This window comes from Nelumbo lutea, chromosome 6 (assembly GCF_056320005.1).
Source record: "Nelumbo lutea isolate HS-2025 chromosome 6, American lotus-T2T, whole genome shotgun sequence".
Taxonomy (NCBI): domain Eukaryota; kingdom Viridiplantae; phylum Streptophyta; class Magnoliopsida; order Proteales; family Nelumbonaceae; genus Nelumbo; species Nelumbo lutea.
The window spans coordinates 17,934,137-17,957,676 of record NC_142689.1 but is presented as its reverse complement, the minus strand read 5'-3'; the positions used below and the strand labels follow the sequence as shown (position 1 = coordinate 17,957,676).

At 37.9% G+C, this 23,540-nt stretch overlaps 1 protein-coding gene and 1 long non-coding RNA gene across 8 annotated transcripts; one reads left to right on the top strand and one right to left on the bottom strand.

The window, feature by feature from the left end:
* The first annotated feature begins 4,669 nt into the window (after positions 1 to 4,669).
* LOC148847671 (uncharacterized) lies at positions 4,670 to 22,419 on the top strand. 7 transcript variants are annotated; one of them, XM_088950785.1, is made up of 13 exons: positions 4,670 to 4,896; positions 5,007 to 5,255; positions 5,390 to 5,481; positions 6,154 to 6,386; positions 6,539 to 6,636; positions 8,285 to 8,393; positions 8,507 to 8,546; positions 8,758 to 8,847; positions 8,942 to 9,041; positions 9,151 to 9,290; positions 16,430 to 16,532; positions 20,609 to 21,282; positions 22,017 to 22,419. In XM_088950785.1, the coding sequence occupies exons 4-13, from the start codon at positions 6,239 to 6,241 to the stop codon at positions 22,306 to 22,308; spliced, it is 1,794 nt and encodes a 597-aa protein (XP_088806911.1). In that variant the 5' UTR covers positions 4,670 to 4,896; positions 5,007 to 5,255; positions 5,390 to 5,481; positions 6,154 to 6,238; the 3' UTR covers positions 22,309 to 22,419. The 7 variants fall into 7 exon arrangements, with proteins under 7 accessions (XP_088806911.1, XP_088806915.1, XP_088806914.1 ...); XM_088950782.1 differs by having other exon boundaries at positions 4,713 to 5,255; XM_088950787.1 differs by lacking the exon at positions 5,390 to 5,481 and having other exon boundaries at positions 4,759 to 4,896.
* On the bottom strand, positions 11,274 to 23,161 carry LOC148847670 (uncharacterized). The gene is made up of 2 exons (XR_016100964.1): positions 22,488 to 23,161; positions 11,274 to 11,865 (listed from the first exon to the last, which is right to left on the bottom strand). It is a non-coding gene; the product is annotated as an uncharacterized LOC148847670 (long non-coding RNA).
* Positions 23,162 to 23,540: the final 379 nt, after the last annotated feature.

The following is a 23,540-nucleotide window of genomic DNA, read 5'->3' as shown; positions in this document are numbered from 1 at the left end:
TCCCTTAAGTCCTTAAATATAGAGTGATGCACCGATAACAACTTTCTTGCGAGAAGATCTGATGGTTAAATGAACTGGGCCCACGTAAAAATACGGGTTTCAAATAATCCCGATAGTGCGACTCTAGAATTTAGACACGGTGCGGTGTACAAAGTACACTCATTACACGGTCTCCATCGTGGCCCCCAGATGTTAAAGTCTCAGCGATGGAGCACGAGGATCGAGCTGCAACGTCTTTGTGTCGTGCAAAAATCAGCTACTCCCGTTGGAGCAGCGCTGCGCTAAAACCGTGAATCGTAGCCTCACCTCAAATGAAGAGACGTAAGATGGGGCTGCTGTTAACGGCAATGCATCCAAAAGTCATGATTCCATCGTTTTTAATCCAGCACTATTGCAATGGAGTTACAAAGAATATTTTGGCCTTTATTACGAAGAAAATGACCCAAAAACTTGTAAATTGGAAAAAAAAAACTCTCTTACTTACACTGATTAACTCCACTATATATATATATATATATATATATATATATATGATGCCCCAATATGTCATAAGGTCTTTTAATATTTTAAATAATACTCTGGGGAGTTGGAAAGAGCTCAAAGAGAATTTTTATGGAAAAAGAATGAAGGGAAGAAACCTTACATTTAATGAAATGGAACTACATTTGTACTCCCAAAAAATGGGGAGGCTTAAGAGTTAGAAATCTCCAATAAGTAAATAAAGGTGTTTCTTGCAAAATTAGGATGAAAAATTTTGAACAAGAAAATAATCTTTGGGTTAAACTCATTACAAGCAAATATATGAAAGGTGTTTCTTTGTGGGACATTAAATCTAAAAATGTATGTTCTTGGGCATGGAAAGGCATTCACCACTCTAGAGATCTATTGAAGAAAGGTATTAGGTACCAAGTTGGTAATGGTCGAACAATTAGTTTTTGGCACAACAAATGAGTTATCAATAAAAATTTGGTCGAACAATTAGTTTTTGGCACAACAAATGGGTTATATAAAAATTTATCAGAAATAATTTCTATTGAAAGTGAGGAAAATGAAAATATTATGGTATCAAATTTGATTAACTTAGATGGTGAATGTTGGGATGAATCTAGAGTTCGTGCAATTGTCCTTAACGATGTTTAAGAAAAAAATCAAATCCATTTTTATTTCTCCTAAATGGCTTGAAGATAAAATTATTTGGGATGGAAACTCTTTAGGAGTTTTTTCTATCAAGTCAGCCTATTTGCTGAAATGTTCCTCAATCCTCAGGGTTAATAACTCAATAAAGTGACTTGACATCATTTAAAACATCAAATGCCCTTCAAAAATCAAAACTTTTCTATTTCTTCTCTTCCAAAATAAGCTTCATTATAAGATGCTTTTGAGGAAAAGAGGTTTTGATATTGAAGAAGCTTGTAGTTTCTGTGGTGAAGAAGAGGACTTAGACCATATTTTCAAGCATTGTTCTCTCTCCTACCAAATCTGGTCTATCCTCTCTGACCCATTAGGGGGTCCGTTAGATAGTGACCAAAATCTTCTTGATTGTTTGGTCAGACTGTCAAACAAAAATAACAAAAAGTTTCTTGTTAAAGAAAAAATAGCCTTCATTTTGTGGGTTATTCGGAAAAATCAAAAAAAAAAAAAATTGATAACATTGTGAGCCCTCTTCAAGTAATTCTTGAACGTGCAATGCATTCATTTTTGGAATTCTTGGAAGGTGAAAAAATTACAAACATTGATTCCCCTCTTAGGTTTTGGAAGCCCATCATTTGGACTGCTCCTCTCCAAAATAGCATTAAAATCAACCTTGATGCCTCTCATATCTTAGATGGTCCTTGTATTACTGCTTTTATTGTCCACAACCATCTTGGTTGTGTCCTAAATACCAAAGCTGTCAAGATAGATTGGATGTTATACAATCAATCAAGCTGAAGCGTGGGCAGCTTAGGAGGCTATTAAGATGACAATGAAGTTCCATTAATTTTTTATCATTATTGAAGGAGACTCAAAATTGGTAATTTCGTGCCTCAATCAAAAGACGAAACCCACTTGCAATATAAAAAACACAATCGAGAGTTGCATTAGGATGAAAAACACTTTTACTAGAAGACTTATCCTTCGGCATGTCTATAGAGAAACAAACCATGCTGCAGATTGGATTGCTTGCAAAGCCTAGACTAGTTTGATTTTTTAACTTCCCCTTTGTTTTAGTGCTTTATAGATTTATTCAAAAAAAAAATTAGCTATTTTTCCTCTTTTATGGATTTATTCAAAACTCGAGGATATTGCCACATGGCGTAATACGAAATGGTTCCCTTTTGCTACGATTGTGTCATTACTGTCGTAGCCGTTCGCTGAAACAAAGTAAATCAAAGCCTTTCATTTATTGCCATGACCCTAGTTTGGATGTCATAGTAAATGTGGATTGGGCATAAAATTACAAATAAATCACCAACTACTAATAACGCCATAACAATCCGTCATTTCATAGGAAGTGTGCACCCTTCAATATGTACATCACTCTCTTTAAAATTACACTCCTGTTAACATTATCTTTCTATTAAGCGGATGAGTCCGATTCAACCAGACAGAAAAAAAGACAAAAAAAAAAAAAAAAAAAAAACTAAAAACCCTTATATGAATTCATTTGAACTCCCCTTCCCCCATTTTTCACCCAAACCCTAAATAGAAGTAGACCACAAAGATAAGGTCCATTCATTCGAACTCCTAACAGGAAAGATTCATCAACATATCGATAAAATTAGCTGCACTCTTAGAAGCTTCACCAACCACTCCTACTGTGGCTGTTACCGGTGTTGACGCCTCAAACGACACCCCGCCTCAGTTTGGGACATCGAAGAGGAGCCACCATTGTTTCTATTCATTGTCATGCATGGGAAAAAATCGTACTCCATTACCACGTCCTCCGCCACCAGCTTGCCATTTATATGAATTGCTACCACTTCCACTTCCTCCTTCATAAAATCAAAACCCCTAAAATCACTGTTTCCAAAATCGGATCGGACCGAACGCTCAAACTGGAAAAATTGGGAAGCGGGACTGGTTTCATTTTCTTCCAAAACCGTTTTTTCTCTCAAAATGATCAGCAAATCGCTGAATCAGTCGATTAACCATTCAAATCATTTAAATCGTTCGAACGATTTTGACCACTTTCCAATTTTTTTATATTTTTATTTTTTTTATCAGAATGGACTGGCCATTTGGGTCAAACAGTCAAACCATTCAATCCAATAACCGGACCCCTGACCAATTCGGTCACCGGTTCGTTTTTAAAAACCATGCCTAAAATTATTTTAACAGAACTTGTATTTTTTTTTTTAAATTGTCGCCTCGTTATAAGAAATAGTTTTCAGATAATTTATAACAGGTTAGCTCCACTGTGTCCTACCCCTAAACCGAATCTCAGATCTGGACTCACTCCATTCTTGTTCCATCCAAAGATTTAATGTTAGAAAATCGTTGTCGTTGGTCGGCTTATCCACAGTATCTCACTTCATTCCTATTCCGTGCGAGATTCAATGCTAAAAAATGGTTGCCGTTCATTGGAATAATAAGCCCGTAGTTGCAACTTGCAAGCCCCCCACAGAGGCAGCAAGAACTCCCAAATCCCATTCTTCTGGTCTGATCATCCAAGGCCTACGAGCTAGACTAACCATTGCTTTGTGGTAATTGCTGCATAGTTCACCAGAGCAAGTTCAGACAATGAGACCGCAATAGGAAAATGGATGTGATCTTGGAGTTTTTGATTAGGGATAGCAATTTTTTTCATTTTTTTAATTCTTGTGGGGATCCACCTCAAATGGAATAAAAATGGAGATGATTTTTCTCTGTAGGGATGGAGATGGAGAAATTTTTATCCCTGCTAGTAGGAATGGGACAGGGACGGGAAGAGCACTCCCCATCCAGCGGAAACCCCGATCCCCACTTTTTGGGATCCCACTAATATTAAAATTCCTAAAATTTTTAAAATATGATTGAATGTGTTTGAATATTTTTTAATACGATTATAAATGTTAATTATTTTATTTTTATTTTTTAAATAAAATAAAAAATAATTAAAATTATTTAAAATCACAGAAAATGAAAATTCTCATAAGGATAAGGATCCCCGTGGAAATAGGGATGGGGATAACCTTGTCCCCCGTTAGCAGGATGGGGACGGGGACTGCCCATCCCCGTTGCCATTCCTAGCTTTGATTAGTGATGAAAAATGGGGAAGGAAAATTCGAATGAATTCAGCCTTTTTGTTCTGTCTGGTTGAACCGGATTTATCCACTTAATAGCAGAAAAACGTTAACGGAAGTACCTTTTTGAAGGGTACGACGTACACGCTTTCTATTGGAGGTACACGCTTCCCATCAACCGACGGATTCACTGGATGTGAGCTCATCTTTCATATTGATTGTGTAACCACTAACCACCCCCAATGAAACGGTTGAAGCAATTACTCGGTGGGTCCAGAATATTCTACCATGGGTCCCACAAGAAGCATGGTAGTTAACGAAAGGTTGGAAAGATCACGAGATCAGCTTTTTGCTTAATCCAACGCTGATATTAAAATCCATTGAATCGGAGCCGTTCTTTAGTTCGACCCCATGAGTCAAAGCTAGTTTCTTGGTTTACACTTTACAGCTAGCCTGTAGTAAAGTTTGTTTTCTAGTTGAACTAGGTGGTTCGGTTGGACGGAAGAGCGTAAAGGCGTTCATCTCGTAATCAGTAATCTCTAGTTAATCCTTTTTATAGTCTTAAATCGTAACGTAACTGTTCTAGAGCTGGTTGGGAATTTTTAAGCTCGGTTTCATTGGTTCGGTGTCCGAAATTCGTCACAGCCGAGACTAGTGCATGTTCTATCTCCGTCTCGGTGTGCTCTTGTCTCAGGTGAGTTCTAATCTCTTCTTTTGATGAATTCCGTGAGATCTGTATCTGGGTTGTGATGAACTGGATAGCTATTTGCTAATTGCTACTACCTTGGTTTTGTGTATTGAGAGTTGGAATGGGAGGTTTCGAGGGAGCTTCAACTTTTTGAGTTGTGCATTGGAGATTTCTTTGATGTCTGCATCTTGCGGCGGTGAATTTTGACTATCTATATTGATTTTGGATTCAATGCGAAAAGACGTAATGGGTTATCTGGAGGGAGCTGGACTTAAGTGTGTCTCCAGTGCTCACATGTCACAACCTGTCTTGTTCTGAGGCACCCAGCAACAGATTGCATCGATCATCAAAAAGCCTCTTCACATGTACACAATCTTTCCGGGAGGAGAACCAAGCCAACTTCAATTCTCACTGATTGATGTGCTTAGTGTTTTTATGTGATACATGCATCTTGTGGTGATGAGTTTTGTGAATTTCTTTTCCTTTCTGTTTGTTCTAGTTCTCCAGAGGGATCTCTTTGATGGTGTATTTCAGTATTTTGTATGAAATCTTCAACTGGGTGTCAATGAATTTTGAGACATACACTGAGAGGTAAATGACAATCAATTATGTATGCATGCCAATGTTTTAATGTCATATGGGGATTTTTTTTCTGGTTTCATATGCTGAGAATGCAAGTAAATGATCTTTCGAGTTTTTATAGTTATTTGGACTAATTTATGAGAAACGTTCAGGGTTGAGTGTGAAAGAAAGTTTTAAATACTGTGTTAGTTTCGGTGTACTGCAAGAATTTTGAGTTTTGTTTGTATAGAAGATAAACTTTCAGAGCTTGCAGCTTTTTTACTGACCATTCTTTAGTGGGTATTTTATGGATATGTCTATCATTCTGTGGCTCTGTAGTCTCTACCGATCTGTGGCATTTCATGGAATGATTTCTCTATTCTGAATTTGAGGAATGAACGACTCTTTCTATAAATTTTGCATTGGAGGCATGCTTTGTATATATTTATGACATCTGAGACATGCTTTGTATATCTTTTGAGGTAAATTAGTGGAATTGATCATTCAGGTTTGCCGTTAGCATGCTCAAATAAGAGATGTTTTCAGTTCTATTCTTTATCCCCTTCTCCCCTTCTGTGCGTGTGTGTGCGTGTTCTGCAAAAAAACAGTTTTTGCCTGTTTCTCATTGTATTCCCTGTTGACCATTTATGCATATTCATGGCAACCATCTCATCAATGTAATTGGTTTTGCCTCAAACTCAGGTTATATCTACATTGACCAAGAACTCAACGTATATTTGCTGCCTGACTATTTTGAGGCAAGGAACTTCTTTTGATATGTCTATAGATGAAAAAAATGGATCAGAAACGAAAGATCTCAACATGTCGAGAAGAAATGGATCATACCCTGTCATCACCCAATCTTGCAAATGGGGAATATATCAAGAATGTTATCCGAAATCAACTCCTAAATTCATCATATTCTGAGAACCACGGTTGGTTGTTCTAACATTTTCTCCTTTTTTTTTGACAAGAATAATATCCCGAGGACCTCTATTTTAAATGCTACATACTACTTGCGATGTGTAGTACAGTAACTAGTATTAGCATGTAGACATTGCTAATTGTCTGTAACTGTCCTGTGCAGAAAACATAGAATATGTCATAGATGAGAGAGCCATTGAAGTATCAAATTTTCTTGGTATGGTGAAGAGTGCTAGTGAAACACCAGATGCTGATTGGAAGGTATGCTATCAAGTTTAAGAAATGTTTTCCTTTGGGGTCTGTTTGGTTGCTGAGCAATGGGCGAGAGAAAAAGGAAATGTTTCCATTATACGCCATTTTGTGGTGTTTGTTTTGTGGCATGGGAAACCCTGTCAGAAAATGATGGGTGCAGGGTCTCAGTAAATCAGTGAGAAAGTTTTTCTCATTCACATGCTCACGTGACGTGACCAATCCTTTCAACCCTTCATTAACCCATCTGGTCAGACTGGTGACTTGAAAGTCATGACTCCAGACCCAGTTATAACCTATAACCCCCTAGATTGCAAAAACCCATATATGGCTGAACCACCAACCTGTTCAACCAGTTTATTGGGCCACCAGGTTTTATATTTCTTTCTTGGATTTTTTTGTTGTCATGATGCCATGGATTGACCTGTTGACCCAGAAGGAAAACCGGTTCAACTTCTGGGTTGCTTTTAAAACATTGCATGTGACCATGTGAATACGAATACCCACGTGGTAAATCTGACATGATGTGTGGCTCCTCAACTCTCCATGTGAACCACTAGATAAGGTACAATGGCTGTGCACATTGTCAAACATACCAATAGATGCGCAAAAAAAATTGACCAAATTACAACTTATTTTTCTTGGAGACTAAACACTAGAAAATGAATTTTCTCATATATTTGTTAGCAGCAACCAAACACAAGATGGTAACACGAGAAAAATAAATTTCTTTTTCTCATCCCATCCTTTCCTAGAAAAATTTCCCTGACAGCCAAATGAACCCTTAGGTTCTGTTCATTTCCTCTTAACTCTTATCTCTTAAGAGGAATCTTTTAACTTTAAGAGAAAAATGGTTGTTAGTTTCCTCTTATCTCTTATTTTTTAAGAGGCAATCATACAACTTTTAATTTTTCAATGATAATGAACCCTTAGGACCTGTTCGTTTCCTCTTAACTCTTATTTCTTAAGAGAAATCTTTTAATTTTAAGAGAAAAATGGTTGTTAGTTTCCTCTTATCTCTTATTTCTTAAAATGCAATCATACAACTTTTCATTTTCCAATGATACCCCCAAAAAGACAAACAAAAACTCTCGGATATGGGGTCAAAATGGATATTTGATAATTTTCAGAATTCAGAACAATATTCTCTACTTTCAAAGTTCAGAAGAAAGAAAAATTCACCAATGCCAATATACCTCTTAATGTAATTATTGCACTTTCATATGTCAAACTTCAGAACAAACGAAGAAGCCCTTATATTTCATTTACTGTTATATCAATTTATTTCTTTTCCCTCTTGACATTTAGAGTTTGAGACGAATATGGCTCTTTGGTGGACACATAAGAGTGATGGGATCCAATATGTGGTCCCTATGTGTCACTAGTGTATTATATATTGAATTCAGCTTTAGTCAGTGCAAGTCTTTGCTCACACCATTCGAACAGCCTCTTGCAACCTTGCATTGGGAATATCTCCCCATGAAATAAAGCACATATGTACGGAGATATTCCCAATTCACGGCCATAAAGGCTGTTTGAACAGGCGCTGCGCTGACTGAAGCCAAACTCTAATTTAATTAGTTTTTGTATATTTACGGTAAATTAGTCTAACTTACCTTATGAAGAGTGTGAATGAGAGGAAAAAAATTACTGTTGGCAGATAAAAGAGGATGGTGAACAGTTCCGTGTTATGTATCGCGAAGGACCCCAAGGCACTCCCTTCCACACACTTCTTGCTGAAGGTTATGTAGATGCACCTCTAGATATTTGTAAGTTGATACTGATACTCGAGAAAGAGATTTTTGAGTTGTATTGTGCAATTATCCATTAATTAATTACATAGGCGATTAGAATTCTCATATGATCAAGTGAGACTCTGCAGGTTTGTGTGTAGGAATGGAGTCAGAGCTATATGGTCGATGGTGAGGATTGTTTTTATCTTTATCTATGGTTTATGGTTTTAGATATCATAGAAATTAAAGGCCCTTTTGTAGTTCTTGCATTTACTGTAAATTTTTCTTGTCCTTCGATCATAAGCTGTTGGTTCCTTGCATTAATTGATTGGCATTTCTGTTTCTACTCAAACATTAAAGACATTTTCAGAGACACTGGTGTAACATCTTTTTCCCCCAGGTGGCCTCAGTATGCCATTCCAACTTTTAAAATTCTCAAAGCTGGATGCTTGCAAAAGGTTCGAATTGGTGAACAAGTATCTCTAGTGAGGTTCGTCCCACAATGGTTCAACATTCACTTGATGGCTTTTGACATTTCACCCAATTCAAAATGTTGAATTTTTTGTTAACTGTTTGGAAGAAAGGATGAAGGTTTCTTGGCCACTATCAGATAGAGAGGCAATTGTGCACTTTTTTGAATTGGAGTTCTTTGAAGATGATCTTATCATTGTGCTTATAAACTCGGTAGTGACTTGCACATTTTACATTTTATTGGATATTTTATACTCATTATAGGTTCTGTTCATTCTTTCTCAGGAGCCAGGAGCATTCTGATTTGAAACTTTGTTTTCAGGTCTCTGACTTAGAAAGCATAAATAGAAGCACCCATGGGTTCACCAATGAATGTATATCTGAAGCAAACAATATGGTGCAGATAGATTTGGTCGGAGGCTTTGCATTGAAAAAGTTGACCTCAGAAATGAGCTACTACCGGTGAGTTACTGTTCTTTGTAAAAATATTGAACCATTCTAGGGGGTATGATGCAGGCATGGAACCAAGGGAAGAAACTGTGAAAGAAGAAATCAAGTTTCTTCATATTTTTGAATTACATTTTCATTTTTATGAGCTCTTTCAAAGTTATCTAGTTTATTAGTGTCTTAGGGATAAAATTAATTATATTGAGGGGTCAAATTAGTTTAAAGAGTTTTGTTAGAAAGAATTGAGGGTTTGGAAAAGTAGAACATAATCACATCACTTTTCTTTCAATCTGTTTCTTGGAGGCTGATACTTGTTTATTTTGCATAATATTATTAGGTAGTTTATTGAGTTGTCTATCAAATTAGACTAAAATTTTGTAACACATGTTTTGAGTGAATTATGGCCATTCCATTGATAAGGTGTCATTTTATGACAAGGTTTGGGTCGTTTTATTTCTTGAGTTTTGATAGATCATGGCTTTTGATAAAGTGTATTGTAAGGACAGGATTTGTGTAACAACCCCAAATACTTGGGGTTAAGGTTGAGACAAGTTAAGTTTATTTCTATGGATCACTCTTGGAATTGTTGTTGGTTTATGTAGTTATTGTTGAGAAATGGGTTTATTGAGCTATTGGCCCCTAGTGGGCTTTATTTTCTTTGATTTTATTATTCCATATTGTTGTTGCTTACTCTAGGACATTCTTTTCTTCTTACCATTACTTGTAACATGTTCACGTAAGCAATAGAATGGGGTGAACACACCTTAAGAAAGTTACTCCCTCTCATTTGTTTATCTTCTCCCCTCCCTACATTTCTTTCCTTCTTCTACTGGTTCTGCTTTCTTGAATCTTCATATTTCTGATCTGTTTTGTACTATTTTCCTTGATTAAACAAGACAAGTGTTGTAGTAGGATTACTATAGTGTTATTAGAGTTATCTTAGGAATCTAACTCCTTATGGGTTATTTACAGGATTGACTTAGTTTTGAAGCAGTTAGAAGTTGTTTCAGGTCGGTTTCCTAGTTGAATTTCAGGTCTGTAAAAGGAGATCTGAGCATAATAATTGGTTTATAAACAAACATTCTACTTAGAATTTTAGAGTTGGGTGAATAGAGTAAACATTTGTTTGAAATTATGTATGGGTATGGGTAAGTATGTGATCTTCGTTTCACTCTTTTTAAGGGTGCAATGCTTAAAGTTATATATATATATATATATATATATATATATATATATATATATATGGTGAAATTAAGTAAACAGACCAGAGGAGAGTTAGACTAACTAGTAGAGAGAGAGAGGGTTATGTCATTGGGTTGGAGCATTTATTTTGAATTCAGTAAAGGGGAAACTCATGTTAGAAGAGGTTAAAAGAGGTTTTTGAAAGTTCTAAGGTCCTTAGATAGGGTGACCCTCTATCGCCCTTGCTCTTCATTTGCCTAATGGAACTTCTCTCCCAACTCTCCCTTAAGGCTGCGACTAATGGGCTTTGGGAAGGCTTTGATATTGCCCCAGAAGCAGAAAAATTCAATATTTTGCAGTTTGCAGATGATACCCTCTGTTTCCTAAATGCCTCAATTGATCAATTGGAGCTCTTACTTGGAGTACTGTGCTGGTTTGAAGTATGGATGAGCAAGAAAAACTGAACAAACTGACCGAAAATTCAGTTAACAGAACTGGTCAGTTCGGTATTTAAAAAAAAACCGAAGTACCAGTTGGGTTTCGGTTAACCAAAATAGAAAATCGGCGATTAACTGATATATATTATATTTGATATTTTTTATACATTATAAATTAATAAATATGTATTATATATATATATATATATATATATATATATATATATATATATATATATATATATTATTTAAGTTAAATTTCTTAAACTACCCCTACTGTTTGCGAAATTGATTAACTGTGCCATTATTGTTTATATATTGTCTTAAACTACCCTTGTTTCTAAAAATCGACATGGACGCTAACGAAAAGAAGCAAAATGTCAAATTTGCCATCTACCATTCTTCAAATTTCAAAATAAAACCCAAGTGAAAGAAACAAATGATGTTTGCGAGATGGATCGAATTGGTATGCAAACCCAAAAGCTAATAACTCTACCATTCTGTGTCCTCATCGATTGGTTTCAGAACCATATGGGTAATTTGAAAAGCCAACGATGATGAGGGCGACACTTGTTGTCGATATCGCCCGTCATAGACACCGTTCTTCAGCATAGAGTGGGGAGGAAACTATCTCCGACAGAACCTTCTCTTCCTGCAGTTGGCTATTAATGGTTGCCGGAGAGAACGCAGCAACGATGATGTGCTCACAGACTGAAACAGGGGAGGCAAGATCGATGGGGTTACTATTGGCAAAAGCTTTGCCTTCTCCGTGGCCTCGCCCATTGTCCCAACAGATGCAACCGTAGAATTCGCCTTACCACTGGACTCCGAGCACCAGGCCAAGGTTTTCAAGATCTTCTCATTTTCCAATCCCCATATGAGGACCTTCCACCTCTCCTGGATCTCCTTCTTCACCTGCTCCGTCTCCACCGTTGCCGTTGCTCTGCCTGTACTCATAATATGCGACAACCCTGTAGAAATTCACTCAACCCTCTCAGCCATGTTTCTAGAACAAATCACCACACATACCAGCTTCAACTCATTTCATAGCTACATTCTTTGAATACTAGATTATGTTTGTCTCGATTCTTGACATGTACTTTTTATACCATATCAAATGCCAGGTTTGTTCTTTCAGGCCAACGCTTTGAACTTGAAGTGACTTGAAATTTGTACTAGAAAATAAAATGGCTCGTCTAACATCTTCACCTTGTTTGTTTCTGCTCCAGCATTTCACTGCGCTGTATAAAAGAAGAACAAGAGAGAAATTGAAGCAATAATTAAGGCTCAGTTTGGAAGAAGTAATTTGTTGATTAAGGTACGCCTTGTAGAGATGTGTTGTTCAGATGTTTTTAGGTGATTTAAAGCGGGAAGATGAGAGAGAGAGAGAGAGAGATGGGGAGGGAAAACCGTCCATTGTTGTATGTCCTCTTTTTGAGGAGTGGAGGAAACCGAAAACAGAGGTGAACGAAGGTGACATGTTTTCGGGAGTGAAGGAAACGAAAACCGAAAACAAAGAGATGGGGAGGTAAAATCGTCCACTGTTGTATGTCCTCAATCTGGGTGGAACCACTGCGATGAACACAAAAGTGAACGAAGATAATGTGTTTTGGGTGCCAAAGGTACTTTCCCTTCTGCCAAACTGCATTCATGATTGGGCCCATGGAAGCTTTCTATGTGAGAAATAAATGGAAACAAAGCAAGAAGAAAGGAATGATTTAAACAGAGACGAGGTTGGAAGGGGGAGAAAATCATTGTTATTGTTTGCTGTCGGGAGCAGGAAGAAGATGAACAGAAAAAAGGGTTGCTGGCGGATATTAAGAGTTAACAAAATGGGTCACCTCCGATGATTACGACACTGGCAAATAACGGCTCAGATACGTGTAAGAGGCCGCTGGTGACCGAGCCCTAATGCAATAAATAGTCCAGTGGTGACCGAGCCCTAAATGAAATGAACTGAAATGAAAAGGGCATTTTCGATCATAAATGGGCATTTGAGGAATTCTAGACAAAATTATTAGTCAGGTGGTGTCACATGCAAATGGTTTATGACGTTCAACTAAGGGCAAGGGAGGTGTGACAATTGTCAGAAAATTTAAGGGTAGTTTAAGACAATATGTAAACAGTAAGGGTGCAATTAGTCAATTTCGCAAATAGTAGGGGTAGTTTAAGAAATTTATCCTATTATTTATTATTTAAAATGTTATATTTATATATTTCTAATTTTTTATTATATATTTATATATTTTTCTATAATATATATTGTAAATAATAAAAAAACCAAAAAACTGACGAACCAAACCGAAAATTAACTGATCGGCTTCAATTCGATTTTGGTTACCAGTTTTCCAAAAACCAGTAACCCCAGTTCGATTTAAAAAATAAGCCCACGGTTCGGTTAACCAAACCATGAAAACCCCCAGTTTGAAGTGGTTTCAGGTCTTAAAAGTTAACCTTCACAAAAGCAAAATCATTCCGGTGGGTCCTATTCCAAACTTGCAAGATCGTGCTAGCTTGATGGCCTGCCAGGTGGACTTCCTTCCTGTGAAGTACCTGAACCTTCCCCTTGGGGCTAAGTGCTTTCCTTTTGCCATTTGGAGTCCAGTTATTCAGTGGAGAAAAAACTAGCCTCTTGGAAGGCTAAGTACTTGTCTGTTGGAGGTAGAGTGACTCTTATCAAAAGTACTCTAGCCAATCTTTGCACCTACTTCCTATCCCTCTTTCCCATTCTAGCCAAAGTAGCTAAGAAGCTTGAAAATCTGCAGAGGAACTTTTTCTAGAGGGGTTGGGAAGAAGAGAGAAAAATTCATCTTGTGAAATGGGATCAAGTTTGCTTTGCCTAGGGAGGAGGGGGTCTAGGCCTAAGAAAGTTGAAGGTGGTAAATTCTGCTCTTCTGAGTAAGTGGTGCTGGAGGTTTGCTTCTGAAAGAAATTCCTGGTGAAGGAACTTAATTGCCTCTAAGTATGGGGTGGATTGGGGAAACTGGAACTCACAGGATTCATTCCCAAATTGGGGTTGCTCTGTTTGGAAAGGTATTCTCAAAAGTCCACCTTTGATGTATGAAGGTGTGAGATTTAAGATGGGTAGAGGGGACAGGCTGAAGTTTTGGAAAGATCCTTGGTGTTTGAATAGACCTTTAGCTTAGGCATTTCCCCTTCTTTTTCAATGTGCAGCAAATCAAGAAGTCTCAGTGGTGGATTCATATTCTCTCTCCAATAACACAGTGGTCTGGAACCCTCAGTTCAGAAGAAACCTGTTTGATTGGGAAGTAGATGGGGTCTTGGAGCTGTTGGACCTGTTACAGGGTCAAATTATAGGTACCAACAGTGAAGATGAATGGAACTGGATCTGGTGTTATTGATAAAAAAACTGGATCTTGAGTAGGGATGGCTGCTTCTCAGTTAAATCCCCGACTTTTAACTCAGTAGCACTGGTGGCATTAACTTCCCCTGTAAGCAAGTTTGGAATCCTAGTTCTCCCTCTAAATCCAACTTCCTTGTGTGGACAATGGTGCTGAACAAATGCTTTCTAGTTGAAATTGGAGTCTACAAAGAGAGATTTGAGCACTCATGTTTAGTCTACAAATAGAGTCGTAGTTGAATTTTTAGAGTTGATTTTATGGAATAAAGCTTTATATTGAAGTTACTCGAGTGTAATGGTGCGGCTTTCTTGTTTTTCTCTCTTTTCTTTTAAAAGTGCATTATTCTTTTCATTCTATTTTCTATTTACATCTGAATCTATTATTCTCATAATTCAGATCCTTGATTCTCCTTATTCCTACCATTTTCACTCCAATGGGAGTTTCTCCTTCCCATCCTTAATCAAGAGGTCGGTTGTATTGAAAGGGTATTATTGATGCAGTGATCTGGGGAAGTGGGAACAGAGGAACAGACGCATCTTTAAGTGAAAAAAAATGCTTCATTTCAAGCTTTAAGGGTCAGTTTTCTCCATTTTGGATGAAATGTTGAGCTGATAAGAATGAACGTGTGGGTTCAGGTCTAAAAGTTACCAATCCATGCTAAATTGCCAAAGCTTAGGTCCATATTCAACCCATCCTTCCTAAGACCTCATATGGCCAGGAACTGCATCAGGTAATGGACTAATGGTCTTCTTCTTGGATGTTCCCGACAAAAGAATTTAATGGATTCACCTATTTTGATCTAGTAGGACCTATAGGTAGGGGGGTCCAGCCGTTATCCTTGGTGAAGTGGGTGTTCTAGATTCAGTTTGATGAAAGCTCTAATTTGCAGTTCTGGTTCAATCCATTGTTGGCACATCCCCCTCAATCAGGGAGTTCCATTTGGACCTTTAGTGGTCCAATAGGAGATGCCAATTCTGCCTAATGCCAAGTGGCCTTATATTTGATCTTTTGCCAGAGTCATATGAACCATCTACATAGTCTAATTTAAAAAATGCCCCCACCCCCCCAAAAAAGTTAAATAAATAAAAGGGTTTGTTTTGGCCAAATAGCAAGGGGTTTCAAATTTAAACTTGCCCGTTGAATAGAGATAGAAGCTGCTGAGGCAATATGTATTGTCCTTTTTATCCCTCAATTCCACTCCACATGTCATTCCTTGGTTGTTTAGGCTTCTCTATATAACCCAGCTAACAGAGCCAAATATGCATATACTATAACGGAGAAACATTCAGCCAGCCCCACTGGTATGCACAGGTTACAAAGACATAAATACCCCTATCAATATAGCATCAAATAACCATTATTTCTAACAAAATGAAACTTTCTATGTCAAGGCTTGATATAATTAATATATGGGGATATTTTTTTCGTATGTACATCTATAACATAATACAGACAAAGCTGATATCCATGAGGTAGGTTGTTAAATCTCTTTATCAACCCACTTCTTTCTTGAAGATCATGTTTCAAGAATTTTTTGTTGACACATGCAGTACCCTTTGTACAGCAAGATTAAGTTATTGAAACAACTCGTGTGGTTATAGACCATTTTGCCTTGTAAAAACAAACAAGATACTTTAGATTCTGTTGTGCACCTCTGCCTTGGAATCTGTTCAGAACCTTCTCATTCACTGCAGGTTCTTCACATTAGCATGGTGCCAATTCATCAAGATTTTTTTAGGAATAGGGTCATTCCCCATGACCTAGAGAGTTCAATTAAATCTTGGCCAGCCAAGGGCTTTAGCAAAACAGATGGGCTGTTGTGGAATCCAATCCCCTTTGCCATATCTTGGTGCATTTGGAAGGAGATAAACAACAGGATTTTGAAGGGAAGCAGTGTGAAATGCATATTCTGATTTAAATCTTTGAAAGAACAGTCCTTTCTTAGGCATCAATCTTGAAGGACTTCAATGTACTTCAGCTCTCTAACATCACTATTAGTGGGAAACTATTATTTTTGCTTTATAGGAGGGGTTGAAAAGGAAACTGCTTATGTAGCACCACAATACAATTTTTTAATTGGCATCTTCCACCATAGTAGGTACATATGTTTGTATTACATTTATATGGTTTCTATTGCGATGTTTTTACCCTGTATTTTCTTCTAATTTTGCAGGACAGTAATAAATATGGATCTCAAGTTGGATTTTGTTCCCCCATCGTTTATTAATTTTGTCTCAAGGCAACTCATAGGAAGTGCTTGCAAGCTCTACAGGAAGGTTGTATTTTCATTTCTCTAGTAAAATTTCTTTCAATTATCAATTCAGAATGCCTTTCCTGATTGCTTTGGTTAATGATACTCAGCATATTCTTTTTCTTTTCAAGAGACAGAAAGAGACCAATGCTCCATGATTATTGTTTCAAATCACTGATGTTGTTGTATGTAGAAGATTCAAATACTAACCTCCCATAAGCATTACCATTTTTTGATTCTTTTTGTTGATCTGTGTCCTTCAACTTATAGGTCCCACTTGTTTGAATTTTTTTTTTTTTGATCAATAACAGAAACTTTATTAAGATTTATGAAGATTTAGGTACAATAAGGGGGAGATAAAGAGTCTTATCTCCCCATCAGTAAATTACGATGAAATAAGATTAAAAATTAGCCCAAAAAATAGCCTCCCTATTCACCCCTTGCTTGGCCAACCCATCTGCAAAAGAATTAGCAGTCCTTTTCACCCAGCTGTATTGTATCTCAATGCCCCTACATAGCCATAAAAAAATTTTCTTTTCATTATTGTAACTCCACAAGCCACTGTCCTCTTTCTTCAACCAGCTAATCACCACCTTTGAATCACCTTCCAAAATCAGCCGACTGAAAATTAGTTCCCTTGCTCTTTGAACCCCTTCCAAATCTGCAAGGATTTCAGCCCTAATAGAGTCTCCTTCTCCAATAGGGCCTGAGAACAGAGCAATAACTTTCCCTTCTTCATTCCTGAAAACTCCCCAATTCCAAAGGGCCCTGGATTCCTTATGCTACTGTCATCAAAATTCACTTTTATAAATCCGGAGGGAGGAGGGGACCACAAGGGACTACGAGTCCTCTTACACAGAGTAGAAGTTGCTATCTCTTTCTAGTTTCTTAACAGGTCAGATATAGAAAAGTCTGAGAACAGTTCCATAGTTTTTAGCCAGTGGGCAGCCCTTAAAAGTATTAGGTCTAATAGTTCTTCCAGGGATCTTTCCTTTTCTGAAAATATTCGAGAGTTTCTTTCCTCCCATAGTGACCAACACACGGCTGCCCCAATACTCCTCCACATCATCTTCCCTCGCTTCTTAGGCCATCTGAAAAACGAAGGGGAGAACAAACCTTGGACACTCTCAGGAGGGTTCCAAGTACACCCAAAGCGAGAGAGTACCCACTCCCAAACAGTTTTAGTAACCTTACAAGAGACCAAAAGGTGGTAATCGGATTCCCCATCATCTTTACAAAGAGAGCATCTATTAAGAAGTAAACAAGAGTTGGGTCTCTTTTTCTGAAGTAGATCATTTGTATTTATTCTTTCTAGGAAAATTTCCCAACAAAAAAACCCAACCCGAGGAGGAATGGGCTTGCTCCAAATTTCCTTAATCAGAAAGGACACACCAGGAGGGACAGATAACTGAGTTAAGGTTTCAAAAAACGAAGCACAAGAGAAGGTTCCTGAAGTAGAAGGGATCCAAATTCTGGCATCTTCCCTATTAGGATCAAGGAAGATATTCTCAAGGATGGCTAATAATGGTAAGAGGCTGTTCAAGTCTGTATCGCTAATTGCCCTTCGCAAGCCGAGGTTCCACCCAAAACCAGAAGTGGAGTCTGAATGAACTAAAAAATAAGAGATAGGTTCATTTTTCAAATCTGACAGAGCATACAAGGAAGGAAACTGGTCCTTCAGAGGTGAAACCCCAAACCAAAGATGTTCCAAAAATTTTATTCGATTGCCAGAGTTAACACCGTACCTGATCCAAGGGGAGAAAACTGGAAGCAAATCATGGATGGATTTCCATGGAGAAGCAACTGTAGCCCTTGCCACAATTCTAGAATCCTAGTCGTTGTCTTCCAGCCCATGTATGCTAGCCACGATCTTTGTCCACAATTTTTCCTTTTCCACTATGAACCTCCAAAACCATTTTCCCAACAACGCCATATTCCTTTTCTTGATGTTTCCAATCCCGAGACCTCCTAGTTTTATACATCTAATTACCACCTCCCATCTCACCCTATGATCTCTCTTCTCCTGTCCCGACTCCCACAGAAAATTCCTCATTATTTTTTCCAATAAGTTGGAGACCTTGGTGGGGATCTTAAACATTGACAAATAATAAACAGGTAAATTAGCTAGGGCGGGCCTAATCAGAGTGACTCTCCCTCCTAAGGAAAGATAATTTCTCTTCCAGGAAGCAAGCCTCTTCTCAAATCTCTCCACTACCGGAGTCTAAAAGCTTTCATTCTTAGGGTTATCTCCTAAAGGGAGGCCCAAGTACGTCAAAGGCCGATCTGAGATTGCACAACCTAACACACCTGCATAATTCCTTAACTCCCTCTCCTCCACATTCACCCCCACCACACAACTCTTATCAAAGTTCACCTTAAGGTCAGACATCTGCTCAAAGAGTTGTATTGCTAATTTTAAATTTCGGATCCAACTTATATTCCCAACCTCACAAAACAAAATTGTGTCATCTGCAAACTGGAAATGTGTCAGTGGTACCTCCTCCCTACCAACTCTCTGCCCTCTTATCAGATTCCTCGAGTCTGCTCTATGGATCAATCTCCCAAGTACATCAGCCATCAAGGTAAAAAGAAAGGGGGAGAGTGGGTCTCCTTGTCTTATACCTCTCAAAGCAAGAAAAAAGTCAACCACCGTTCCATTCACCAATATATAATAGTGGCAAGTCCTAATATAGCCCCAAATCCATTTACACCACCTTTCTCCAAAGCCATAGCTTCTCAACACCTCCACTAAAAAAGACCAATCCACTAAGTCATAAGCCTTCTCCAAGTCCAATTTCCATACCACTCCCTTCTTCTTAGATTTCCTGAAGCTCTCCAAACTCTCATTTGCAATGAGGATTTGATTAGTGATCTGTCTTCCCTCTACAAATGCTCCTTGGTTGGGTGCAATTATAGAGAGAGGACCTTCTTTATCCTAAGGGACAACACTTCTGCAATTATTTTATACAAACTAATCACCAAACTAATAGGTCTGAAATCCTTAGGTTGTGTTCAGGCATGGATTAATTATTCCCCTACTGTGAAACTCCTCGAAGAATGACCTAAGATCCTTCTCCATTATATTCCAACAATCCTGATAGAAAGCCATTGTGAATCCATCTAGGCTTTGAGCTTTTGTCCTATCCAAATATTCTCGCCTTTATCTCTTCTGGATCAAACCTCTTTTTCCAATCATTCTCTGTTCTCTACACTTAGAGTCGGCCACTCCAAACCCTCCAACCACATCCTCTCATTCAAAGGCCTTCTAAATATAGATTTGAAATGAGTTACTAAGGCCTCTGTTATTTCTATCGAGTTCGAAGACTGCTCCGTCTACTTCCAATTTTGATATGAGACTCTTTTTTCTCCTCCCATTTGCCATTGAATGGAAAAATCTAGTGTTTCTATCTCCCTCCTTTTGCCACTTACACCTAGATTTTTGCCTCCAACTTATTTCCTCCTTAATCAGAATATCCTCCATCTGCCTCATCAACTCCCATCTCATTTTCCTGTCTTCCTCTCCAAAGGATCCCCTCTCTTCCTTCATCCTCAATCTGCTCTAGCAGGACTTGTTTCCTTTTCTCTATTCTCCCAAACTCCAACCTATTCCACTCCTTTAATTGTGATTTTAGAAATTGAAGTTTCTTGTGGAACCTCATTCCCTCCCACTCTACTACCGGATTAGATTACTCCCACCACTCAAACCTGAATGGAGTGGGCCCATCACCTCTCAATTCCTCCTTACACATCACTATAGGCCAATGGTCTGAAGTAATTCTTGGGAGTGCCCTAGATACTGGGTTACCCCAATGTTCCTCCCACTTGTTTGATTATCATATTGGGAAAAAAAAAGTAAAAAAAAAAATCAATGCTATATGATGAAAGCTCCATGTCAAACAGTTGTATTTGGACTAGAAAATCTTATAACCAGGAAAATCAATTCAGCGATAGCCTCCTGTCCTTACTAAGATCATCATCCAATGTTTCAATAACTCATAGGATCTTTAAATCTGATTGATCATAATGTAAGTGAGATCACTATTTGATCATGCACCTGCCATCTTTGTCTATATTATTCTTTTCAAATGGCTGATGTTGCAGGTAGTTTCTTCTGCCAAAATTGATGAGAAATTCTCAAAGGCCTTGGAGGATCCACTATATGTTCGGGTACGTGAAGGTCTATATTCCTACATTAAATTGCAGAAGACTCTGGTAGTAGAAGCTATGAAGAATGATGAATCTCCACGTCTCCTCCCTGAAGAACATACAGCTTGTAGTCCCCAGGATAATACACCAGTTTTAAACCAGATGTCTCCCAAAAATGATCATACAGTGGAAACTCCAGAAGATGATAAGATAGTTATAGACCAGATGCCCGTTAGTGAGATTGTGGAAGAAGAGATTGAGCAATATAGGCAAGTGGAGGATAGTAACAAAGGAAAACTTTTCTCTTCAACCAATCTGATTCCAGAGCAGTTCTGTCTCAACAAGAAAAATAAAGGTTTTATAAGTCCTGAAGTTAAACAAGCCCTTGGCATATTAGATCAGGCAATTTCTATGGTACGAAGTGGTGGATGTAGTGACCAAAGTTGCTCCGGTTCTGGCTCCCTCAGTCAAGAGTTTCTAGATTTGGATGAGGATGTACAGGCAGACGTTACTTCCTTAAAAGATGGTTTTAACTCAATTGATGCAGCTTCTATTGAGACACCAATAGCAGATAGCATGAATAGGTCCTCACAGGAAGCCACTGCCAACTCTGATTCTCAAAATTTCAGGTAGTTCTGTGCCAAATGTTTTCAGGAGTTAGCACATTGTTAACTGAATTATACTTTCACTGTTGAAACTAGTAAAGGAAGAACATAAAATCTAATCATCCATATTTTGGGATAAAAATTAGTCAATCTAATTGTGTTCAAACACAAATCACATATAGATTCTTGGCATCTGTAGGTAACTAGGTATTAAGGCTATCAAGAACTTTGTTCTGTCTTATTATCTATAGTCTGCATAATAGAGCTCTGATTTATTTTTTATAATCATTATATTTAGGTTCAATTTTGTCTTTATTATTGTTTTTCTTGGACCCATAAGTGCAGCAAATATGTCCTCTGCCATACTAAATTCAGGTGCCATGAAGATTCGTGTAAGACAAAAATAGGAAGGGAGTGCACTTGTTAAACATTAGGGCAATGAGAGGGTTATTCTGTCGTTGTGTTAGTAGGAGATTTTCAGGCCATAAGCAACCTAAATTAGATGCACAAGCACTTGGTTTTAGCATTGTTTTTGACATTTTTTCTATGGTCATCAATACTCTAAGAGTATAGTGGGCTTCAATGGTTTGAATCATCTAAAGTTGATCATTTCTTTCTTCCATCTCTTTAACTTGAGCCATGCCAAAATTTTGAGATTTTATGTTACTTTGTTGAAGTTTCTTCAAAAAGCTAGATTTCATTTTATTGTTTACAAAATATTGATAGCACAGCCTGCTGTTTTCTTTTCCACTTTGCAGGCATGCTGGACCAGAGTCTCCTGCATGGGAAATAAATCGTAATAGAGTAGCACCAGTATCACCTGAGCAAAGTTTCTCCATTTTGACAAAAAATCAACAAGTTGCTTTGAGTTCTTCACATAATGGAAAAACAGAGCCACAGTTGCAAGACTATATGAATAAAGATTCTAAAGAAGTTGGTGCTAAGGTAAATAACACCCATGAAAATAGTTTTAATGGTGTTGTAGAGAAGACAAAGCATCAGAAGCAGCAGGTTTGTTGCTTTCCCTTCATATCAAGATGCAGTTGGTAGTTTGAAAGAATAATTGGTAATTTAGTTTCCTTTAATGTAAAATATGAGTTACTTTATATCCAGTGTTGTAAATACACTTGCTTCTGAATAAAAGTAGGTTATATTAATGTCCTTGCAAAGGACTATAATTTGATCATAAAATCAAACAACTGTTTGGTTAAAGACATGGAGAACTATACCTGAAGGCCCTTGTGGAGTCCCCTACTCCCACCGGTCCTGAGAATGTGGAGATTATGTTGCTGTCCTTATTTCTCAGGACACCCCCTATACCTGAAGGCCCTAGATTACCTTGGCTGCTTCCATCAAAATTCAACTTGATGACACCTTCCAAAGGTGGAACCCATTCTGACAAGATTCTATTCTTCTTGGTTTTGAAGTGTTAGCTATTATTAATCAATTCCTCCACAAGTCATCAAAGGAGAAATCATCAAACATATCTAATGTTTTCAGCAAATGGATTGTTCTTGTAAGGATGCAATCCTTCACTTCATTTAACCCTCCTTCCTTCTCTGAAAAAATTCTTCCATTCCTTTCCTCCCAAGGAGTCCACAAAGTGGCTGCCCTGACACATTTCCACATGACTTTGCCTCTTCTAGTGTGCCAAACAAAAAAAGATGGGTTAAATAACGACCTTAAATCGGAAGGCAAAGACCACCTACCTCCAAATAAACAAAGGCTCCAATTCCATAAAGCTGTAGCAAGTGAACAAGAGATCAGCACATGGAAACAGTCCTCATTCTTGGCCTTACACAAGGAACACCAATTTGGGGAAAGACAAAGAGAGGGTCTCTTTTTCTGTAAGTTTTCCAAAGTATTGATTTTTCCATGGTAGACTTCCCAGCAGAATACAGCAATTTTGGGGGGAATAGGTTGCGCCTCGACTTCTTTGAAAGGGAAACCTTAGGAAATTGGGTCAGAATTGAAGGATTTTAAAAAGGAAGCACAAGTAAATGTACCTTTTAGAAGAGGAGTCCAAACTCTTTCATCAGAAGAAGTGGGGTCCAAGCAAATATATTCTAACAAATGAATTAGCTCAACAACACAACTCGACTCACCATCCCTTAACCCTCTACGAAAATCGAAATCCTAGTTTAAAGACAAGGGGGTTTGCAATTGGCTCGTTTTTGTGACAGGAGAGGGAATAGAGTGAGGGGAAACGATCTTTGAGGGGTTGAGTACCCACCTAAATATCCTCCCAAAATAGAATGGCATTAACAGAACCAACATCATAC